Below are 24286 nucleotides of genomic sequence, written 5' to 3' on the forward strand. Positions count from 1 at the left end.
ATTAGAGCAAAGGGGGGAGGAGGAGGAGAGAGGTGGCGGGGAGGAGGAGGGGAGGGAGCACAACAAGGAAGGCGAGGAGACGCTCTTTATTATTGGGAGAAAAAAGCGGAGAGGTGGGGGGAGACAGAGAGAGACAGCGTGAGCCCGGAGACGGCACAGACCGTGGCGGGGGGACGGGAGAGAGGAGGACACCGACACCGACAGTCGGCGGCGTCGCTCGGATGGTGTTGTTGTTGCTCCGGACGCGGCGACGATGCGGCCACACTGCTGGACGATGGTAGCGGTGGCGGGGATCATGTCGTACTTCAGCCCGGAGAGAGCCCTCGGAGTCCCGCAGAGGGAAGGTGAGCGGAGTCGGAGGAGGTGGTGGAGGAGGTGGAGGAGGAGGAGGGGGGGTTGAAAACCTGTCAGTGATGCTGGAGAAAGGAGCAGAGAGGAGGAGGAGGGGGGGATGTAGTCAGTTATGAAAAGGCCTCTCCACACTGATGCTGTATTATCAGCATGTATGGCTGAGACATAATGCGAATTATTATTGCAGTACGTGGCAGCAGACTTAATGAAAACAGCAGCGAGGCTGGTCTGGTGATGGGTAGGGTACCATATTTGCATACAAAATATTAGGAAGGGGGGGGGGGGGGGTGTTTCGATCTCGGGCCTCACATCGATGGCATTTTAAAGCAGCATATACTGTGTGAACAGCAGGCTAAAATCGTCGACCAGTGCGAGATATTTAGTCTATAAATAGCCTCCGCTATGCACAGGAGATGATTTCGCCTATTAACCAGTGCTGGCATCTTTATTTTTCTCAATGTGAATATGCCCCCCCACCCCCCCTCCACAAGATCTGGCACAGTGTTGTGTTTGTGTAATGTGTGCAGTCATTGTATTGTGGTGGTATTGTTTTGATAAGAGCTGCTGGCACCGGGGCTGGTGGAAAAGGCCCCGTGTTAGGTTCCTATTTATATGCAGTGTCTGTCTGGACATCTGTCTAGGGAAAGATGAAAGAATAGCACTGCTCAGGAATTGTGCATCAGGACTGGAGTCACCGGTTTGTGTGTTTGTATGATTATGGGACCACACTGCCACAAAAGGTCATTTAGTTTTCATGTTTTGCAGGCGAGGTGATCAACAATTAGCTGTATTTCTCTGTGTGTCAGGGGCTAAATCTCCCCTTATATCAAATTTATTGGAATCCAGAGTGCCAGTTTTCTTTAATTAGCAACAGCTTGGCTCACTCACCAGCCTACACTTTGAAGCTGGTTGTATATGCTGAACACATCTTTATTTACCTTTGCGCAGGATGTGTGAAGCAATCATGTTCTGCCTGTGTTGCAACTTTTTTGTAAGCGAGACAAAGACAAGAAAATCAAAATGAGGCTTAGATATCTTTCAAATACAACAAACATCATGTTTTAGGTGTTTGACTGGAACGCTGTTCCTCTTTTTACAATATTTATCAAGTCGGTTAATTATTAAATATACTTTGAAATTTATGTATGCAGTGTTGACAATATCATGACCTTATGAATGAATGTATTTTTAGGATTTGTGTGAGGACTCAGACTGAAATTGGGATATTTTAAGACAGCAGAGACTTGAATCATAAATGTTATGATGATGTTTGAATATCACTGTTTATGTAACCCCCTTGGGTTTATGTCATTATTTTCCATAACGCAGCATTTTGTTTATTTCTTACACTTATTTTAGTTATTTGAGTTTGTAATATTTTTTTTAGTGTCAACAACTATTTCACATGTGTTGAAATATCAATAAAATGCAGCTTTAAAGGATAAGTTCACCTAAAAATTAAAATTAAGTCATTATCTATCTATATCAAGTTTCATAGTTAACAAAACATTTCTGGAGCTTCACAGCAAAACAGCGTTGCAGCGTTCTCCTAAACAACTGAAGTAGATGGGGACTTGTTTTAAAATGTAAAAACCAACCGAAAAGAAACATACAATGACTTCATACAGCTCTGCTGGTGTAATTAAATCCCTGAGAGCCCAAATTGATTGGAAAAGACGTTATTTACAGCGTCGACCAGCGGTCTAGCTCATGCACCCACTTCAGACGTGGTGCATGCTAACGCTTTCAGATCATCAGGTACAGTGAAGATTTTGGATTAAAAGAGTTGGTAAATAACATCTTTCCAAATCAGTTTTGGATCTCTGGGCTTCCAGACACTTCCATTACTCCCTCTACATATGTAGCCATTTTATGTTTTTTTGTTGTCGTTGTTTTTTACATTTTAAAACACATCCCCGTCTACTTCAGCTGCTTCGGAGACTGCTGCAAATGTTTTGTGGAATAGGAAACTTCACCCGACCTCCCATCAGCGCGGGTTGTGACTAAATTATGACTGAATACTCATTTTTAGGTGAACGTATACTTTAAAGGTTTCTCTGGTTTACATGGGGCGAAATGTCTTCTAACTACCTTGTTAATGTTATTTTCACAACCTAGAATGCTGCTTTGTTTACACAGACTTAGAAAAGATAAAGGTCATTGTTATTGTTTATATTTAATACACAAGTCCTTAACTATGTGTTCAGTGGTGAGACGGACACCGTCTGACAGTCTCAAGGTGTCATTGTTCCTCTCTCTTGTCATCTGATGTAATGTTTGACGTATTTTGGTTATGAAACCTATAGATAATACCTGAAGGGTATTTAACCACCCTGCCCTGCCCCTTTTCTTTTCTACAGATGGTTCACTTCCCACAATCGACTACGTTGAGGTACAAATATCAAAATGTCCCAATCCCTCCCCTCTCTCACCTGAGTAGTAAACCTTCCTGATTTGAGTAATTCTTTTCCAGTCTCCAACCCTTCCCAGTTAGCGCTCCTTTTTGACCTAAATGACAACCAGCCACCCCTCCCCTGCTTCTTAACTGTGTTTCCTGAGTGGAATGCCATTTCTGATATTTCCCCTTTCTCCCATGCTTTTGTCCTTACTGGAATGGTATATTATCCCACTTTCAAACTTTAATTCCAGTCTCTTTTTTCTTTTACTGGTTCAGACAATCGTTTTTTATCTTCAACTTTTCTTTACCTGCTTTTTTCCCCTCTCAAATCCCTGATGCAAGCTGTCCATTGGGGTTCTCCACTGTGTCCCAAACCTGCCGCTAAAGAAAACGCTCCAATGGTTTCCCTCTAAGCAAAACACCTGTAACAAGATTTTACACTTCTCTGATTCAGTGAAGTCTCTTTTCCTTCTCACTGACTCAAACCTAACAGTGTGCCCCCCCTTATAGAAGCACAAAATACCCCTGAATTCCTGTATTAAATCATTTCCTTGTATTCTCTCCCTCTCAGTTTCTCAGTCCAGGGCTGCTTCCCTCTCTCCTCCACCCTACGTCGTCATCCTCATCTCTTGCTCGGGGCTCGTCTCTTTTGTTCTGCTGCTCCTGACCTGCCTGTGCTGTAAGAGAGGAGGAGTGGGGTTCAATGTAAGTCTTCAACATGTAAGAGAATTATTCACCTCCCTCTGCTTTTTCTTTGTTTTTTTCACACCTATTGTGCATGCTGGTATGTTTTGTTTTTAAGTTTGACTTGACGAACTGTATGGAAATGGAAACAGTCAACAGCTCCAATTTAATGAAGTAGATATCGTCAATAATCATCTCTCAGTCTAATCTTGACTAAGCCTCCGTCGTTTGACCTGACAGTGTTGTTGTTGAGCTGGCAGACAGGGTGTCATTAGTTCAGAACGGCTGCTTTCTCATTGTCTGCCCTTGATAGTCACTGTTAAATCCAACCGTATCATTAAGTGAGAGACTATTTTATATTTTTAATCACACCGGTGTTGTGATTTTCCTGTGCTGCATACAGGAGTTCGACAATGCAGACGGGGAGGAGTGCTCTGGAGGCTCCAGTCCCATCCAGGAGGACAGCCTGTCGTCATGTCCCTCCCTCCCTGAGGTCTACACCTTGCCAGTCAGAGACAGGCCCAACTGCCCCGCCCTGCAGGATGGAGCAGGTAACAACCTCAAACAACTCTTCTTTTCTCTGACTCTGCCTCGAGGTTCAAATCCGCTCACAGCGAAGCTGAAGTGCTGTCCTGCACTCAACTCCCTCAGGGCCTGTTGCCTGAGTCACTGATGTGGATCCATTAAAGGTCTCAAACTGAGTGTACAACCGGCTGCTGAACTTCAGTGAAGTGGAAACTATGATCTGAGAAAATTCTGCATCAGTGCTCTGCGTGAGCTGGACAAGTTGGACATGTGACCGCAGACAGGGATGGTATCCGCACACGTCAGGGTGGAGTGTGTGAATTTCTGTCTCAAGAAGGGGATAGTGTAATTCATTTCAGTCCCCCTCCACTCAAAAAGGGGTTTTGCTTATTGTTTTTATACATTTTTTTGGCCTTTTCTTGCCTTTTTTTGACATGAGGAGTTCAGGAGTGAAAGGTGTACGAGAGGTAGATGGGTCACATGCTCTACCAACTGAGCCACTGTGGTGCCTCCTTTGTTTGGATGTTTGAGCTTCACTGTGAAGAATGATGTTTTCCTGCAGTTTGACACTATTCGAGTACTGCAGTGATGACGTATTTTTGTAGGCTAACCCGGAAGTTAGCATCGCCCCGGCAAGAAGCCTATGGGATTTTTTAACTGGATGTTGGATTATTGCCAAAGAACAGAAGTTTATGATACTTACATGTTTTGTTCAGGAAGATAATCTTCACAGATGAACAACATGCTAATGCTAATGCTGCATTCACTTGCTCCACGGATTTCCCGACTTGGTAACTTGTTCTTCCAACCTCGGTGTGTTCATGTGCATCATGCATGGCAGAATGTGGGAGCAACATGGCTGCCAAAAAGAAGTTGTTTTGTATTTTATCGCTCAGAGAGTTTAAACAACACGTTGACAGCTGTTTACTGTATTTAAGCGATAAGGAAGAGCAAAGGAAACAATACAGTGATGATACAATACATGACTTGGGTAAAAGTTTCTTACTTATTTTCTCAGTCAGAAAAATGTTTTTCTAATAATTCTGACAGCACATAAACGCACAGTTACGACATCATACACACTTTACTACAGTTAGAGTGAGCATAGTTTGCTACTTAAGTCGGCCTGTAAAGACTTTTCGTATTTGATGACGTTTAATGTCAACAACTTCTGTAGTCTCATTTAGCCACTTGCTAGCAACCGCTTTTTTTGAGACAGGTGAATGCTTTTTAATGCAAACGTCTCTTAAGCTTGTGTTAACCAGACACAAAACCAATTCAGAAAACCCATAGACTTTGAAGCAAGTAAACCGGAAGTGCAAAAATGCTAGCTTATTACCAGTTTTTAGGACTCATTCCTGTGGCGCTCTATTCTGAGCATGATTTTGTGACATCACAACTATTTTGAAAGCCAATTGTGGTACGAAATGCAACTTACAAGTGTGATATGGACCAGGGAACCTTCCATACCGGAATTGACTTTTAAATAGAGTGGGGGACATTTTGTGTCTAGTGATTACATTTCTAAATGACAATATTTGCAGATTCATTGATTGTTAATAAAAGCTACAGATAGATAATATTATATAAGATATATTTCTTGAAACACGTAGTAGTTTGTATTTAACTGTGCCTGTGAGCAGAACTGTAAATAATGTTTTTCTCCTGAGTGTTTTAAAAGTGATTTCTGTCTATTGTTGTGAGATATAATGTTATAAAAGAACATCAAGTGCTGATGTCTGTGTGACCCTGATCTTTTTTTATTTCTCTCCTTTCTCTCAGATTCCAAGTCTCAGTGCTTCAAAAGGCACACTTTAAACTACCTTCAGGAGATAGGAAATGGCTGGTTCGGAAAGGTAAACGGTCGTTATCATTATTGTGTTTTCATGTAAAACATGACTCACATCATAGATTTTCTCTCTAACAGCATGATGTTCTGTTATATTTAATACTGGCTACCAACCAGATTAGGAAACTTAACTCAAAATAGCTGTTTTACTGCCGGACTCCTTCTCCTGGGCACTCTTCCATATTATCATCCATCGATCTCTCCTAGGTGATCCTGGCTGAAGTGCTGTGTGACTGCAGCTCCTCTCAGGCCGTCGTGAAGGAGCTGCGCGTCAGTGCCAGCCCTCTGGAGCAGAGGAAGTTCCTGGCCGAGTCTGAGCCGTACAGGTGGGAGAAACTGCTGGAACTTGGTTATCCTATTGGGGACTTATCGCAACATTATGCAACTTTTTTACCTTAAAATAACAGCTTCAAATCATTGTGATGGTACAGTGTCTTGTAATAGGGTGATGTCTGTCTGCCTCAGCCACTCTGCCCCCCTTTCACTTGTTTCTGCACTATGTAACTTCAGTGAGAGGGGAGGATCACAGTGTTACATACATGTTTACTGAAAGAAACAAGTTTTACACAACATTGTTATGACGTAATGAGTTTTGCATTTTAGTTACAGTAGCACCTACATTACGCCTGACAAATTGTTACAGACCTGGGGTTTGTATTTACATCAGTGGTGTTGCACTGTCACACTAAAGCCAATTTCTACATAATGTTGCTTTAAAGGGACAGTTCTACTGAAAATCAAAAATACATATTTATTTGTCTTACCTGTAGTGCAATGTATTGATCATAATTGTTCTGGTGTGAGTCGCCAAGTTTTGGAGATATCGGCCCGCAGAGATGTCAATCTACTCTTGAATATAATGGAACTAGATGGCACCCAAGAAATGTATTTGACAAACTCAGCAGTGATATCTCTTCCCAGAAATCATGACCTGGTTACTCAAAATAATCCACAGACCTTACTGTGAGCAGTTTCTTGTAGGAACTATTACATTACTATTACTAGTACGCATCCACTCCGACGAGAGGCTAGTTAACTAAGAATGCCTTTAATGTTTGCATCTGATGCTTTCACGAAAACAAGTAGACACACAATCTAGCTTAAAGAAAGAAAGGGTGTATCTGCTCTACTAACTAAGCTAGGTAATGTCACAGCTCGTCCGAGGAGGAAGCCATTAACGCTTACATCGTTGTCGAGCTTCCTTCAGGGATACGTTTGGCGGGTGTAGTTCGGTAGAAAGAAAATAGTTCCTACATTGAACTGTTCACAACAAGGTCTCGAGTAACTGGTTCATGATTTCTGGAAAGAGACATCGCTGTTAAGTCTTTCAAATGGCCCTTTGAGCAACACAAGCCAGTGTGCCATCTTGTTCTCTCTCGGACAAATAGCACCACAGGTAAAAGGACAAATATGTATTTTTTATTTTGGGGTGAACTGTCCCTTTAATGCAAGACTGTGTGACTTTGCTTAACAGTAGCTACAGGTTGCAATTATGGGATAATAATAAATGTAGCACAATCGCAGCACAAATATTGAAAGGAGTTCAAGTCAGTCTGTGTTTGGTAACATTAGCTAACATTAGCCACCATATGCTACTGTACATAACAGACCCAGTAAAGCTGTATTAGCATTTGATTGGAAGATAAAGTCTGTAAGGTCTTCTTTAAAAATATTACATAATATAATTTTAATCAGTGATAAAAGGAGCAACAATAGCTCGAATCGTACCTGCTTACTGTCAGGACAGACTTGACCACAAACCACACGAACTACAAAATGTTTTGCTGTGTTTTTAGATGTATAATGTCACTGCAGATAGGCGGTAATAAAACTTGGTCTTCATGATGAGAACTGAACCGACCTATTTAGTGCGTTTGACTCAGAATCTGAGGAGCATTTTGGCTGTCCTCTCTAACACACACACACTCACAGAGGAAGCATCCAAGGACAGGGCTGTCTGTTCTTTTCCTCTATTCCTATCTCTGGGCAAAACCCACAACAACCAGCACCCTCCCTTCACACACACACACACTAATATACAGCCACAAGGGGTCATTTTCACACACATTCATATGCTGTTTACATCTCCTGTTTCTTCAGCTGTTGCTGAGGCACAAACTCTCCCCTTGTCCACTTCTCTTCTCCTCTCTCGTGTCCCAGTTTGTGTCTGATGCAAACACACCTCCCCAACAACAAGCAGAACACACAAAACACCCTTTACTCTTTTTATTTCCATTTTCCAACTTTCATTCACACTTGATTTGGTTTTGCTGCAGTGCCTCACACAAGTGCCTACTCTGTTTTTCTCACTCTACCTTTGTGTGTGTGGTGCAAAGACTGCTCATTACTATATATCTATCTAGATATCTATCTGACCATGTATCTTTGGTTTCTCTTTCTCCCCTCAGGAGTCTTAAACATCCCAACGTCCTTCAGTGTTTGGGTCAGTGCAGTGAGAACATCCCCTTCCTCCTGGTTATGGAGTTCTGTCAACTGGTGAGTACATACTGCCATTTGAAAAAGTACACACAGTTTTACTCTAGTAGAAGTACAGATACTTCAAAGTCTTGCTGAAATGTTCTCAAAGTATAAAAGTAAAAAGTATCCCTCTGAAGGACATTTCATTTCTGTGCAAAGCTTAATGAACCTCACGTTATATTAATGTAATACAAAGACTGTCAAACTTAAAGGTAGAATCAATACGATTTGTCCGAGCTGTTCATAAACGCATCAGAAAGATATTTGACTGTTGAGTCTCATTCCCAGGATGTCACATACTGACATTTTGGGTTGGTAAAGTGTCTCGAGCAGCAACAAACCAGTTCAACCCTCAAAATCCAGGCAGAGGGCTGCAGGGTCTCTGCAGATACGAGACACTAAGACGCACTGACGGGTTGAAATCAGTCTTGTGATGTGAATAAAAATATTCTATGACTCCCCTCAAATGCATTAAAACTAAAGTAACGAGCCTGTTTTTGAAAATGTAAGGAGTAGAAAGTGCAGATATTTGTGTTAAAATGTAGGGAGTAAAAGTAATTATTAGACACTGTAGTGTGTCATTTTAAGGTGAACATAATTTTAGTTTTTATCGTTTATTATTCTGACGTCTACAATTTGTGCGCAGATGATTCAGCATGTTTGGAGCCGTGCTGGTTGTCTCACTTTGCTCTAAAAACTCAAAGTGCTGGTTTACTGATAAACACTGTTAATCAGCATGAAAGCCATTATGTTTCACCTTTGCAACACTTGTCAGATGTCAGATGTTATTTTACTTTCACGAGGCTTTTACTTAATTTCCTCTTTGATTTAATGTCATCTCATGCAGATTATTTGCAGCAGAAATTATAAATTATTCGAACTCCAGGGTCACTGAAATCTGTTTTGCATCGCTACAATCTGTTTGTTTTCCTTCCCTCAGCTCGCTTAATCACTGACTGATTAAGAAAACCATATGAGTGGACTCTCAGGCCAAACAAAGACATAAGCAGATCAATTACAGCAACACGGCGAGAGAAGCCAAACAACATTGCAGTCCTTATAGACTGTTTGATAAAGTCTCCTATTGTCCTTTCCTCGCGGATATTTTTCATCCTTTTATACGCTCCTCATTTTATTTCCTTGCCCTTCCTGAAGCACAAATGACTAATACAAAGGCTGGCAGCTCATTACCAATTCCCCTGCTGCTTTTGAGGCTCTGTGATGGAAAACACCTAAAAAGGGACATATTTACTGCAGGACTCACGATAACTTTCCGCCTCTATGCTGCTGCTTGCAAGCTTTATCTATGTTTTAGGAGAATTGTACAAACACTTGGCTCACACACTGCTGGCTGAACTGGCATTAGCCCATCTTCGACTTGAGTCTGCATGCAATTCACTGCTTGTATTATTGTTGTGATGTACGAACAGGGTGATCTGAAGAGGTATCTGAGAGCCCAGCGCAAAGCAGACGGGATGACCCCTGACCTGCCAACCCGGGACCTCTTGACTCTTCAGAGAATGGCTTTTGAGATCACCTCCGGTCTGTTGCATCTCCATGAAAACAACTACATCCACAGGTCAGTCATAAAGAGGTCACGAGTCTGTAAACACGAGTGTATCTCTCAGGAAGAAGGAGTGTGTCTCTCTGTTCAATCTGACTGATTTTCCGAGGATGTGTTCTGCTCTCTGCAGTGATCTGGCTTTGAGAAACTGCCTGCTGACCTCAGACCTCACTGTTAGGATAGGCGACTATGGCCTTTCACACAACCATTACAAGGTACGTGGGTCTGTGCTTGTGTTTATGAAGAGCACATTACTTACCTGAATTTTTTTATCATTTATTTTTAACTTCAATGAACCATAAAGCCTTTGTTTTGTCACTGTATTTTGATGAAAAAATATATAAATAATGACATAATTTTCTTCCTTTGTGAAGGAGGACTATTACCTAACTCCAGACAAGCTATGGATCCCACTACGCTGGATTGCTCCTGAACTGCTGGAGGAGTACAGAGGATCTCTCATTGTTACTGACCAAACCAAGACCAGCAATGTGTGGTATGTTTTAAAGCCTGCACAGATGTTTATATACAGGGCTACTGAAAAGTGAACATCAACAAGTCTGGCTGGTCATGGCCAGTTCATGTGGGTCATGCTTGCTTATCTGATGTCTGTCTAAAGCCCTGCTCGCACAGGAATTTGTAATAATTGCGGAGGTCGTCTGTGTTCTTAATCCCATGTGAATCCGCCATGTCTGTAATTTATAAAGTGAAGATTCCTCCATATATTACCTATTTTAGTTGGCCAAACACAGTGTTCCCTGCAAATCGGCATGTCTGTGATCTGGGATCGTATTTCTTTTTAAACATCTGTTTTCTGTGGTCAGAAGAAGGAAATTTGATTGCAGCTCACAATGTGTTGAACAGCAGTAAAGTAAGAAAGTAGGCATATCAGCTCTAAACTATGTTGATAATGTCGTTGCTGAAGAACAGACACTTCTGAAATGCTGACGTTACACAGGGACATCATATCCAGTAGACAATGTTGGTAAAGATGATACAGATTTCGCTTATCCCGTGCAAATGCACCACACAAAACACCAGTGTAGGGGGGGTGTTTTCTAAAACACATGAGGTGACCTGGTAATACTACTCCTGTGCAAACAGGTCTTCAGTATACACTCAGTGGCCACTTTATTAGGTACTCAACAGCTCGGACATGAATTATAACTTTACGAAGATGATAGTGTTCAGTTTTGATTGACAGCGTCAGGGAAGTATTCATTCAAAGGTTTTATATTGTAGAAAGTGAGATTTCCAGGTTGTTTTTTCTTGCACCCTTTGTTTGTAGTCAGCACCTACTGACAAATTGTTACGGACCTGGGATTTGTATTTACGGAAAATGCCAATTTCTACATAATGTTGCTATAAAGCATGTAAACATTTTGTAGTATACACACAAAATTACAGTATGAACTTGAAAATAAGCATTGTATAGGACTTTAACTGAGGTAGTAGTTTGAAGTGATTTTGACCTGGACTGCATTGTATCAATGGTGTTAGGGGCCAAACAAAATGAACAGAAACTGGCCATTTTACGCTTCTGTAAAGGTAAAATACCTGTCAGAGCTTTTGTTCTGGATTGCATTAGATTGTATTGGTGTAGCTTATAAAGTGGTCAAGGACTCTTTCTTATTCACCTACTAAACCAATATCAGACCCTGTCTTCTTTTTAGTCTCAGTTTAAAGCTTGGATGTGTCCCAACATTTCAGCGTCTTGAACTCTTTTGAATCTTAAATAGATTTGGAGTGAACCTAAAAACACAAAGGCAGCTGTGCCACAAATAGTAAACACAGTCAGTGTGACCTCATCAGTTTGCCAGCAGTAATATCAGAGGTGCTAATAGAGAAGGAGCCTGAGCTGGACTGAACCCTCAGGCTGCGATACTACAAACTACAATCTGATGTTGAATGAACCAACAAGAAAACATTCTGGGAACAAAACACACACAAATACACATAAAACACAGAGGAAATGATGGCTTAAGATTTTAAGGAAGATATTTGTCATCTTATTCCTTTTCCAGACAATGTTTTTCTTTGTCAAATATAAAAACAACCAACAGACTTTCTTTTCACCTGTTTTTCGTATTATGCCTCTCAGTCATGTGCTTGGAAGTCAGAGCTCTGTATAAAACAAGATGTTGCTGTAAAAGCATTACATAACAAACTAAGAGCTCTGTGAAGATTTGTTATCTCTCACCATGTCTGCTTCTTTTCTTTTTTCCCAGGTCCTTGGGGGTGGTTATATGGGAGCTGTTTGAGTTTGGCTCTCAGCCCCACAGGCACCTGAGCGACGAAGAGGTGCTGACCTTCGTCATTAGGGAGAGACAGATCACCCTGGCCCAGCCCAGACTCAAACTGTCCCATGCAGACTACTGGTCAGTACTCTTCCATGACTGATTACGCTGATGAGAAGTAATAATGCCCTAATTGTGTCTCTCCAAACTTACCTCCTCTCTCCGTCTCTCCTGCCTACAGGTATGAGATCATGCAGTCCTGCTGGCTACCTCCGTCTCAACGCCCTTCTGTAGCGGAGATATTCCTCCTCCTGTCCTCCCTCCTGGCCGCTGAACGAGGGATAGCGAGGGGAAGTGTCGGGGAAGAAGACGAAGAGGATGAAGAATATGAGGAGGGCAGAGGAAGGAGAGGGGAGAGCGAGGAGTCGTTTGAAAGACGCTGGGACTTACTGCGTCCACCTGCCTTCCAGACTGCAGCAAACGAGCGGCAAAGGGAGAGGGACTATGGCAGGGACGACAGAGACAACTCCTACCCCCTGCTGGACCCTGTTGGGAACTGTATCACCCCGTCCTCGTCTGAACTGGATGACATCCTGACTGTCACTGAGACTAGCAAAGGGTTGAACTTTGAGTATTTCTGGGAGAAGGCTCATGCCAGACGAGGCTACAAACCTCTTCCTCCTCCTCAGCCAATCCCGACTGTGAACAATAACCACAGACAGTCGTTGGACACTCCCACAGTGGTGCCAGTGATAAGCGCACGGAGTCCGTCCCTCGCCAGCGAGTACTACATCAGATTGGAGGAGCACACTCCCCAGGACAAGTCGCCAACTCTCAAAGGGAAGACCCACTCCTCTTTCCGTTCTGACTCGGTTTGCCCTGGAGACATGGAGCTGGTGGAGATTCGCAGCGGCTTGCTCGGAAAAGAGCGAGTCCCTTATTGCTCTTCTGACAAGTGTGGGAAGGGCCTCCAGACCATCAGATCAAGCGAGGTTCAAATCCAGGTGCCCAACATGGGTGTAGCTGAGTTCAAAGACACTTCGAGCAGAGTGACTGACTTCTCAGTCGTCGATTTAGGGGATGATGATGAAGACGAGAGGAAAAAGAGCAGTGAGGTGGATAAAAAATCAAGTTCACAAGCCCCGGTCCTTCCTCCCAAGCCTCGCTCTATGTCCATGTCATCCGCCAACCACCTTCACTCGCGCCCCCTCCCGGCCCCTCCGCTGGGATACAGAGGACTGCCTCACTACACCATCGCTGGAAAAATCGAAACAGACCCCCATCACATGAGCAGCTGCCCCCCTACTACCTTTGATCACCTGGGGCTGCATCGGGCCCGACAGACTCTGCCCCCATCTCCGTCTCTCTCCCCCTCCCTCCCCCCGTCGAGCCATCCAATTTACCCCCAACCTCCTCAAATGTGCCCTCCACCGCTCCCTCCTCACTCCAAACCACAAAGAAGCTACAACACAGTTGACACTTACTCAAGATACAGTAAGCCGCAGATGCAGAGATCCAATAGAGACCCACTAACCTGTGACTCCGACAGAGACGGTGGAACCAGGCACTCATCGCTGCACAACTCCAAGGAGACTTCTCATTCTCGTGCAAAAGACTTTGACTCCCCTGTTCGTCGGGAAAACCCATTGCGCCCGATTTATCGCAACTTACCCCGACCTCAGCCCACAAACCCACTAATTGATCGACAGTCTTCATCCAGTCCCACCTACTCAGATGAGGATGACTCTCCCTTCATGTCCCCTGAGAGACCCAGCGGTGGTACTACTGTCACTCATTCCAGCCTATCTGAGGATGCAGACCCAGGCTGTGCAGAGCTTTTCTCCAGGGGAATGAAAAGGACTCAGTCACGCCTTGACACCATCCTGCCTACTATTTGGAAGGAAGACGCTGAACTTCAAGCAGAACGCGTGGCAGCTGCCAAGAAATCCCCCATGCATCTGTTTCTGACAGAGATATCTAGTGTGGCAGAGTCTAATGAGTCCAAGTCAGAGGCGGCATGGGAGGAGGAGAAGGAGGAGAAACGAGATGGAGAGAGATGGGGGAACTTTGTGCTGCCCAACAGAGGGATGCGTCGCTCCCGGTCGCTGATCACAGAGCTGGGGTCAGCGGGACAGTCATGGGTGCCGGAGAAACGTAGCAACAGGACAGCAGCCGAGGAGGACAGTACAGTCACTAAAGAATCATTCCAGAGGGACCTTTTCCTCACAGAAATCGACACAGGAAGGATGGACACAGATCAAGAGGGAGGATCAGAAAGTGATCCAGTGAAATACCTCTACCCTTCAGGATCCAGATTGCGACCCTACGTCTGCGCTCCAGGCCTTCCCTCATACACCGAGGCTGAGGAAGCCTATTCGAAGGGCATACGGAGATCGCGCTCTCTCCTCTCCGAGATCACCATCGGGAAGCAAGAGTCTGAACTGCAGCAGACTGAGAAGGAGCCTCGGAGAACGGAAATGACCAGAGAAGAGTTCCTGAAGGAGATCCAATCAGCAGAGACCTTCCTGACTGAAATCATATCAAGACAAAACGCTGTCGCAAACAAAAAGGAAGCGGACTCATCGTGCTCGCCCACGCCGCTGTCTCCTGAATATGAGTCCATATGCATTGACCCAAACTCCGCTCAGACCATCAGGTTTCAGTCAGAGAGCTCCATGCGAGCAAAGTGCAAAGATGATATACAAACTGAAGCCATTTACGCCCAAGTGACCAAGCGTGCGAAAAAGAGCGAGATAAAGATTTCTATAAGACCCGAGATCCCGATCCTTCATATAGGATCGAATAGACAACCTATTAAACCGGACAGCCAAGGACGCGACGGTGACCACTGCCAATCTGATGAGTTTGTGTTTTCAGAAATCATGCCCAAAAACGGTCTTCTGCACAACCAAACACTTGCATGTGAGAAAGAAGCGGAGGAGTGTTCAGATGGTCCGGCCTTACCTGCCAGAGGAGAGCACACAGATCTCATAGAGCAGCCTCCTCCTGAGTCCACTGAGAGCGTGAAAGACAACACTGTGCTACCGCGTGAGAACAAGTCACGAGTTACAAATGAAACAGATACGCAGAAGGCTGCTGTTATAGGCAATGGTGTGGTGATGAAAGAAGATGTGCAGGCCAGCAGCCCCGAGAGAGGAGATCAAACATGCGGAGAGTCTGATACCACGTCATATGAGCGTGTTTTTGCAGTGGACTCTGAATGCATCACAGCGGATGACGATATGGAGAAAAATTTAGGTTCTCGAAATCATGATGAAAGCTTTGCAGAGACGACAAGAGAAAATTTAGTTCAAGAAAAGCAGTGCCACATTGGCCAAAAGGTGCCCACTCCTGCCTGCACTCCAACCACTCCAGACTGGGACCCATCCTCTGATGTCTCCCTCGTCACCCCCACTGACTCGGTCTTGTCACCCATGACATCCAACTCTGCCGACTGCCTCACGCCTAGTGACTCATGGACGAGCAGTGGAGGAGGAGGAGGAGTGGGAAACGGCGGGTGGAGAGCTTTGGGAAATGAAACACCACATCGAGACTCTGCTTACTTCTCAGACAGTGACTGGGAGGGGGACGGGATGAACAGGAGGAGCAGTGATGGACTCATCGCCTCCAGGCCGAGCAGCGGTCGAGGAGGCGGAGGGGATCGGGGGACGCTGACAGGGATAGAGGAAAAAACTGAGGAGGAGGGAGAGATGAGCCCCTTTAGAAAGAGCACACATATTTTAGATAACAAAGGTGAAAGTGGACAAAGGAGTGAGGAAACTCTGTATCAGATTGCTTCAGAAATCTCTCACTTAGGTGATGACAAAGATATTTTAAACAAAGGGCTGGAGTCAACACAGAGAGACGATTCTGGCATTTTCCCAAACGAGAGCAAGAAGTCAACACTGCTGTGTGACGATCCCCAGGCCAAGGACTGCGTCGACTTAATTGATAAGTTGTTTTCAGACTTAGATGACGAGCCACTGAAAGGGCTCCCACACAGCACCGGGTATCCGCTAGACAACCACTTCACAGATGGCATCGTCTCTCAGATAACAGATTGCATATACCAGGACTCTGCAGAAAATGATTTAAATCTACATTCCAAGAGTATCGCTGAGACAAATATTTTGATCGAGTCTGTATCTGGCAGCCAGTCGAAGGACTGCGTGTTAAGGCCCAGCAACAATGAATACACAAGTGCTACAGAGACGGATATTGATCTCTCGGCACTGAACTCCCTCGAATGTGGAAATGACACTGTGGAATCTGTAACACTGACACCAGTTGACAACAGAGAGTCAAGATTATCTAAACTGTACGGCGTTCAAACCGCTGATGCCACACTAAGTGATGAGACCCTGTCAGTAGTTGAGCCAAGTGATGATGGGAAGCCTGTGTTTGATAAAGTGAGCCCCTCTTGGGCTGCAGAGCCCGAAGAGAGCCCTGGACTAGACCACAATGAGCTGGGTTTGAGAAACCTGCGCTGCGAGGACAAGAAGGTCACGACAGAGACGGAGAAACAGCTGGCTGCCTCAGAGCTGAGTAACGCCATGAAGGAAAAGTCGCCACTGAGAGGAGGAGCAAACCAGATGGACTCGAATAATGTGGATAAGGACTCCTGCGAGGGCCTGGACGTGAAGACTAAAGAGTTATGGATTGCCCTGGAGGAGGATGAAGAAAGTACAGGATCTGTTAGAGGAGAGTTTGACTGCAACCGTTTTTCTCAGTCGAGGGATTTACGCTTGTGGCCTGATGAAAATGACCAGTGGGCCTCTCCAGAGAGACGATGCCAGGACTCAGACCTGAGATCTGAATTTTTCTCTGGGTTCAGTAATAAAGCCTGGGAGGTCGGGGAGAGGCTCGTCGTGGGTCAGGAGTTTTGGGAGACCGAGGAAAACGATGAACTTGCGGGAAGCGAGCCTCACCCTGCCGTCCTGGAGGGCTGCGAAGAAATCTGGAACGATGAAACACAAGGAGTCACCGCGAAGGAAACGTGGGACTCTAAGGAACAGCAGACAGTCCAAGTGGTGGACGTACAACAAGAGGAAAATATTGAAAACCTCAGAGAAGTTAGCACCTTTAACAAAGAGCCGAAAAGAGATGTCTCGGATATTGAAGTAGAGAATGTAGAAACCCCAGTGCAGGAGACTTTGGAGAAAGGAGAAATTTCGTCATGCACAGAGACAGTCAGGGACAGGGCGGGTCTGCTAGACTCCACAGAGACGGAGGAGAATCAAAATTTTAACAGATGGCCTCAGAATCACCTCTGCGAGATCCAAAAAGAGGAGCAGACAGCAGCTGAGCGTGTTGACACAGAAACAGACTCTAATTTAGAGAGCGACTTCAGCGGCACTTTAGAGAGTAAAAGCGCGAGTGTTACTATTTGCATCACCGAAGCTCCTCATGTGAACTTTTCAGACCTGGAAAATGTTGACTCAGCCGTAGATTCAGAGGCTGAGACGAGACCATGGCTTTCCAGACAGTGCATAGAGGAGGGAGTGAGCATTATAAACGTAGAGGAGGGTTACAGAGACATGTCCCTTCCGTCCAATCCCAGTGACCTTGATGAGCAAGAGGAGATAGATCAGGTCGACAATTTCAGCTCCGTGGATTTTCCCAGTCCTCCACCAAGCATAGACCTTGATGTGCAAGATGATAAATTGGAGAGTTTAGACGACTCTTTTCCTAGTCCACCACCATCTGTTATCGAGGCAGAAGAGTTTATTAGTCACATTAATCTGGAGGATTTTATAGCGAGCACTGAGACAGAGACGTATATTTCCCCAACTCACAACACAGATGTCTCAGAGCCACCTGCTACAACTCAGAATATAGGAATCTCAGCCAATCTGAACCTCCCCTCTGTGCACATTACACTGGCCGATGAGAGCAACTTTACATCGGACATAGAGGAGCAGGATGAACACAATGATCTATTCCAGAAAACACTGACTGCCACCACACCTTCTCCTCAAGCCCCCCTCAACAATCTCCCTGAATTATTGATTTCTGAGTGGAAAGATCTGGACGAGGAGCCCCTGGAAGATTTTGAGAAACTTGAGCAACTGTGCTGCATATCAGGAGATGAGGAGGACCTTTTCTTGGGAAATTTGGAACTCCTGGAGTCTTTGAAGAAAACACCTGACCAGAGAGGCGGCAGTGATAGTAATACAGGTGAGGAGACATGTGGCTCCTCGTCTCCTGAGGGGAGCAGGATCGATTTGAAGGAGGACGGGATCTCTGATGACTCTGATAAGCTGGAAGAGTCCGCACCACATGTGATCCTGGACCCGCAGGACAAACTGTCACCTGAAGAGGAGAGGGATGACAGGCAGAGATCCCCGGGCCAAACATCTGAAGGCAAAGATCAGGGATCTCTCTCGAAGATGACAGCAAAAAATGGCCTCATGATGCAGGTGAGCGTGTCTTCTTTTGTAAAATTAACGAGCTCCTTATTCTGCTTTTCTGAGTTTATTCACCTGTATTTATTGCTGTGTTTTGTTGCTTCAGGTGTGCGAGGAGAGGTTGCAGTTCTCCCTCAGTGAAAATGTGAAAACAAATGTACTTTGGGGGTCGACGGTTAAAGACACCGTGACACTGCGGCCCTGGGGGGAACAAATCACAGAGAACAGCACTGAGCTGGTCCCTGTGAAAGAACAACAAGAGGAGGAAAGGTACAGAGAAGGCTGAAGTTGATAATCTGAGCACATGTAGTGGTTTCTTCTGGAGCCCTCAAAGTCCTGAAAGATGCATTTTTTTCTTTTATTCAGAACAAAACAACAGAAATTGATATCTAAATAAAATCAAAATCAACACTTCTGAGGTTTTCAGAAAGACTATTTTTTTGTAGAAAGTAATTCAAATGAAAACTGTTGAGAGCAACATCTGGGGATCATCTCAAGAAGAGATATTGATTCTTTAAATGCAATTTTTCAAAGTTGGGAGCGCCACAAAAGAAACTACATTACGCTCCATCATACTGGGGGTTGCAGCAGAAATTGCACAGATGAATATTAAAAAACCTGGACAGATAGCACCAAAACAATCTGCATGGCAAGATTATTTTGTGATTTTGGTGACCCGAGTCTTTAATATTCATGTTTTAATGAACTGTTTTGTGCTTGTCGTAGCCACGAGGAGTATGAAAGTGTCCCCAGCATGGAGCTGCACACCGAGTCTGATGAAACTAAATCTGAGCCGCTCACTGTGATTGAACAACCTGAGGTCACAACCCCTCAGCTGACTGCAAACCAGGCAATGAAAGGTACCTTCATGTTGCATGTACAGAGATAACTGCATACAGGTTGTACATCTCAACTGTTTCTAGTCGTTTAAGAGTAAGAGTCAGTTACTCCTCCTCAAGCATTTTTATTTGTTTTTGTCATGTCAAAGTTTGCTTCCATATTGATTTGTGTTTCCTCAGCCCTTCACCAGAGCCTGACCTTAGCTCTAACCCTCTGCAGCGCCTAACCACAACCCAATGTTAAAACTTCCTGCCCGTTTTGCAGTTAGCCATCCCCTCCCTCCTCTCTGCGTCACCACACTTGCACAACTTTTTTCTTTTCAAAGCAGCTCTCTTTGCGTCTTCCTTTCCTTCAAGCATTTTTCATCTCTTGGCCTGTTTAATAGTATAAGCCATCACCAGGAGTGCTGGATTTGGTAGCTTTCCCTGCTCCACATAGCTGGTGTAGGAACCAGGAGAGGAGGATCCTGCTCTCTGCGTGTTCATGAGCAGGCAGGATCACTTCTTAATGGAATTTTCTGCCGTGATTGGATAAAGTGGACAGTAATACCAGAAAATGTCTTTTCTCTTTTCCTTAATAGTGATTAACGTTGGAATATAGAGCTATTTAATAGTTATTTAATAAGAAAATAATGCTTACATTAACTTTAAACTAAACTAATCCCCTATTCGAAGGGAAAACAGACCTCTGCAAAGGAGTTTTAATAATATACAGTAAAGAGAGACAGAAAAAGATGAAATAGCTCTCTAATTGAGAATTGTGTGTTTGTACCTTAGAATAGAGGAGAGGAACCATAATAGCCATCGTAGGGTGATGAGGGGTGTTCAGTTGGTTGCAACCTGCAGCCTCACCACTAGACGCCACTAAATCTTACACGCTGCACACTCAACTACTTCTCTAACCCAGTTTGTACAAGTAGGGTCGGTTGCCCACTTCAAGTCAGATGAGAGCTGGACTCTTATCTAACATCTCTTCCCTTCTCTCATTTCACAGCTAAACTAGCTCGCCTGTCCCTCGCCCTCCCTCCTCTCGCTCTGACGCTTCCCCTCACCCCCACCGGTAAAGGGGGTTTCGGGGATGGTGCGATTGGAAACCGTATCGGCAGACGGAGAGGTCTGTCCTCGGGAAGCGACCCTGACGATGAGGAGGACGATGAGCAGGAGGATGAAAGCTCCCGGAGGGTGATCGTTGTCACGGAAACAGACGTGGACAAACGTGTCGGGCTGAGGAGTCTGCTGAAATCACCCAAGGAGTCGATGGACAGGGAGAGGGACAGAGGAAGAAATGTGTCCTTTTTTGATGATGTCACAATCTATCTTTTTGATCAGGTATTTCGCATACTCTCAATAACTGATTTACAAGAGATCATGTTAGATGTAACAACAGGAAGCCTCATTCTTTTGTTTCATTTCAACAGGAAACTCCAACAAATGAGTTGAGCAGTTCGGCGCCCACCAGTCCAGCCCCAGTGTCTGTCAAAAGCTCCAAGCTGGATTTACGTGGTAAGATCATAAACACCTCACACTCAGGATGAGACACAGAATGAGGAGGGGACATTTTTAGCCATGCTCGCATGCTATTTTCCATGGAAGCCCATTTACACCAGTTAAAGTCTGCAGAATATCACCAGAGTAACCGCTAACTACTGCTAACTGCTGTTATCTCAGTTAGCCGTGCAACTAGCAGTCTGTTTGGTGTTTACATCACTCGCACAGGAGCATTGTACTAGCATGGACTGGGGCTAGCCGATTAGCATGCTATCTTCCGTAGCTATCTCTGCAACACAATACACAGACGGCATCATGTCACAACTGCTTATTCTTCACTTCCTGTTGATAATTTTAGTTCATTTTTAAGATGCTTACATATTGCACCTTTAACTAAGATGGTGAACACGTTCAACATCTTAACCTCAGCATGTTAGCACGTCCAGAGTAGCATCACTGCTGCAGACAAGTCTTATCAGACTATAAAGATGATGTGACAAGCCTAAAATATGTTCCCTTCTAAACATGCATTATCACTCCGTCCCCACCTTGAGTCGGAGAATGACGTAATAAAATCTGACAGCCTCTAGCTCATCCCCACCCGCCGAAATGGAAAACCCTCAGTTCAACCATCTTGTCTGCAAATATGCAGCCAGAATTAATCTTCTATAATTATCCCCCTCGACATTGTGACATGTGGAACTGAGCGGGGACATAAATCCAGCGCTCAACAATGCAAGCCTAAGCTGTGTTTCCCAACACATTTTCATATGCTCTCTTGACTTCCTCTCTCCATCTCGCACACTGATCACCTCATTTCACTGAATAATGAAAGTTTGGGCTCAGAATTTCCTTCGGGCTGCGCACACATACAGAAATGAAGAAACTCCAAAATTAGATGCTTTTATGATCTCGTAGCCTTTAGAGTTGAAACATCAAAGCATTGACTGAAGAGACTTTGTCTCTCTTTGAGTTATTTTTAACTAAAATCTGTCTCGTATTGCTTCAGTGTGACTGTATTAATAGATATAGATTACAATTTTATTTTCTGACTTGTATTTGGTTTGGTGATGATGTCTCACTGCACGTGTCAGTGCTATTGAAGACACGTGTCACAGTCATGAACAGCTTGTGAGACAACCGGCCCTGGCCCCCTGTTTATGATGGATATTTGATACAGATTTAAACTGCTTTACTAATTTTATTTAATGAAATGATACTGTAGCCTGCAGATGTTGTACAGCTGTAATATAAAGGAAAAAAGAAACAGAAACAATTTGTTGTATCGGATTGTTTGGCAGATACCCTTAAAAGAGGATCTGACGAGGACCTGGAGCAAATAAACATACTTTTAACTGAACTCTGTGACTTTTCAATAAGAAATGTGAGAAGTCACTGGGGCTATAGCCTCTAGGGGCCCCCAGACTCCTTGGGGTGCTGAGCCTGTACCCAGTAGGCCTGTTCAGTCATCCATCTGTGATCCCATTTTTGATGCCTTTCACATCTGGATATTTGTGACTCAAGAAGCAGACATTAAGGTGATGAAGTTATAGAAGAGAGGTTGTCCCTGTGCTCTTTCTTACCCACAGCCTGAAAGGAATTCAACTCATTAAGATTAAAGTTCATAATTAACGTAACAAATAACCAACGTTAGTCAGAGAAAAATAATGCAGATCTTTCTAGCTTCCTATGAACTGAGGTCCAAATCATAAACTGGGTTACAACATGAGCTATAAACACACTGAGATGACAAACAAAGAGATGAGACAATGACACTCTTTAATCCACAGTATTACTTGGAGTTGTAAGATTTAAGAATAGATTTTATATTGAATAGCACATTTGAAGTTAAAGCTTAAGTTCTGGTCTCCCCAATGAATCCAGGTGAGTTTGTTCTGACCTGTTCTGAACATCAGCTTATGATAAAATTGGGGTAAAATGATGGTTTAGAGGAGCACATCTCATGTGACTGGATCTTCACACAGTGCTTGATTTTGTTTCTTCTTCCCATCAGGGCCAAAGAGCAAAGAATCAAAAAGAAAAGAGGATTTATCACACAAACCCAGGTCGCCTGTGGGGGCCAATCCAGTGACATCATCACGCTTCACTGTCAGCCCTGCCAACGACCCCCACTTGGTGTGATGTTACACGTCATTGTGGGAACCTTTAGAGCTGAACCCTCTTGGACTGGCCAGTGAATTAAACCCAACAACCAGCCATTCACCCAGAGGCTATTTTTTTATTGAATAGGCAACTGAAAGAATGAGACTCCCGTTCTAAAAGCTGGACACATTCCAGGTTTTACCAGCGACAGGATTTTGTATGACGGGGTTGTTGTGCTCCTGCCTGCCACTATTTACAGAGTTTATTCATAGCCCCTCGGCTACAAAAGTCTTTGGAAAAGGCAGCGTATGATAGGAGAAGAGGAGCCTGGAGCTTTGTAAAATCTGAAACAGATTTGACAGCTATGCAGTGGGAGTCTTGCTGTGTACCAGCTTACCTTCTCTTTTTCTGCTTCATTTTGTTGTATTATTATTCCCCAGATGTGCAGGGGAATGCACTTTCTTTAGTCATTCATCCGTCTATGTAAACGCTTGGATTCCAGCCCTCTCTTTATTAAAGACGATTTTCATTGCAGTCAGTCAGTTGTTCTTGTAGGCAGCAGTTTGGGACAGAAATCACTCGACTCCTGTATTTGAGAATACTCATTTGCATTTGTACAAATATCATAATACAAGTGTATACAATATCATTTTAGAGCTGTTTACTTTTAGATGTATTCTTAGACTGCACGAAAAATGAAACAAGCTATGCTTCTTTATACTTTCAGTTCTAAAAAGGGTTTCTTTTATTACGATTAATTTATATATTTATTACATTGTTTTATTTATGTAAAGCCAGTTTCCATGCAATATTTTATTTATTTGGTTATTTATTTACTTATTTATTAATCAATTTATTTATTTGCTTTTCTGCGATTAATATATATTAACTTAGCTATAATTTGTTTGGGACAGAATGCATCTAGGTTATACCTTCTCTAAGATCTTCATAACAAATAAATCAAAATATTTTCCCAAACGTCTTAATTGCTAAAAAAGTATTTTGTATAATTTTACTTGTTAATATATGCCAATCTGTATGGAACAATGTCCTGTAATGTGTCATTATTTTCCACTGTCTATGAATTTTTAGCTGTCTTGTCATTCTTTTACCTTGTTTAATGACCGTTAATGTAGCTTAGCATGAAAAATCAAAGCCTCTCATCAGTAAATAACTCCATTTGTTTGTGTATCTGTTAATTTACCCCATTTTCTACTAATAACAGTCCATCATGCAGTCGAGATCCAACTAGTCCATTTGTTTAGTCTGTTTAAATGTTGGTTTAAAACCTGTATTGTTTAAAGAATGGTTTTCAAGGGATAATGTATAAACAAGGGGAAATAAAAACTTCAAAATGTGAACC

At 43.7% G+C, this 24286-nt stretch overlaps 1 protein-coding gene across 2 annotated transcripts; it reads left to right on the forward strand.

Moving 5' to 3' along the window:
- The first annotated feature begins 63 nt into the window (after nucleotides 1–63).
- lmtk3 (lemur tyrosine kinase 3) lies at nucleotides 64–24284 on the forward strand. 2 transcript variants are annotated; one of them, XM_084356913.1, is made up of 16 exons: nucleotides 64–344; nucleotides 3321–3469; nucleotides 3837–3984; nucleotides 5741–5814; nucleotides 6015–6133; nucleotides 8216–8303; nucleotides 9716–9864; nucleotides 9980–10064; nucleotides 10224–10345; nucleotides 12078–12227; nucleotides 12328–18505; nucleotides 18600–18763; nucleotides 19220–19353; nucleotides 20327–20661; nucleotides 20751–20835; nucleotides 22835–24284. In XM_084356913.1, the coding sequence occupies exons 1-16, from the start codon at nucleotides 254–256 to the stop codon at nucleotides 22960–22962; spliced, it is 8199 nt and encodes a 2732-aa protein (XP_084213039.1). In that variant the 5' UTR covers nucleotides 64–253; the 3' UTR covers nucleotides 22963–24284. The 2 variants fall into 2 exon arrangements, with proteins under 2 accessions (XP_084213039.1, XP_084213040.1); XM_084356914.1 differs by having other exon boundaries at nucleotides 3321–3454.
- Nucleotides 24285–24286: the final 2 nt, after the last annotated feature.

This window comes from Pagrus pagrus (assembly GCF_965226575.1).
Source record: "Pagrus pagrus genome assembly, chromosome: 7".
Lineage (NCBI taxonomy): Eukaryota > Metazoa > Chordata > Actinopteri > Spariformes > Sparidae > Pagrus > Pagrus pagrus.

Excerpts from the sequence above, each read along its gene's own strand:
- lmtk3 (XM_084356913.1), top strand. The coding sequence starts at position 254 with ATGCGGCCACACTGCTGGACGATGGTAGCGGTGGCGGGGATCATGTCG. Across the intron at positions 9,865-9,979 it reads GAAAACAACTACATCCACAG|TGATCTGGCTTTGAGAAACT; the intron begins GTCAGTCATAAA and ends TGCTCTCTGCAG. Across the intron at positions 20,836-22,834 it reads CTCCAAGCTGGATTTACGTG|GGCCAAAGAGCAAAGAATCA; the intron begins GTAAGATCATAA and ends TCTTCCCATCAG.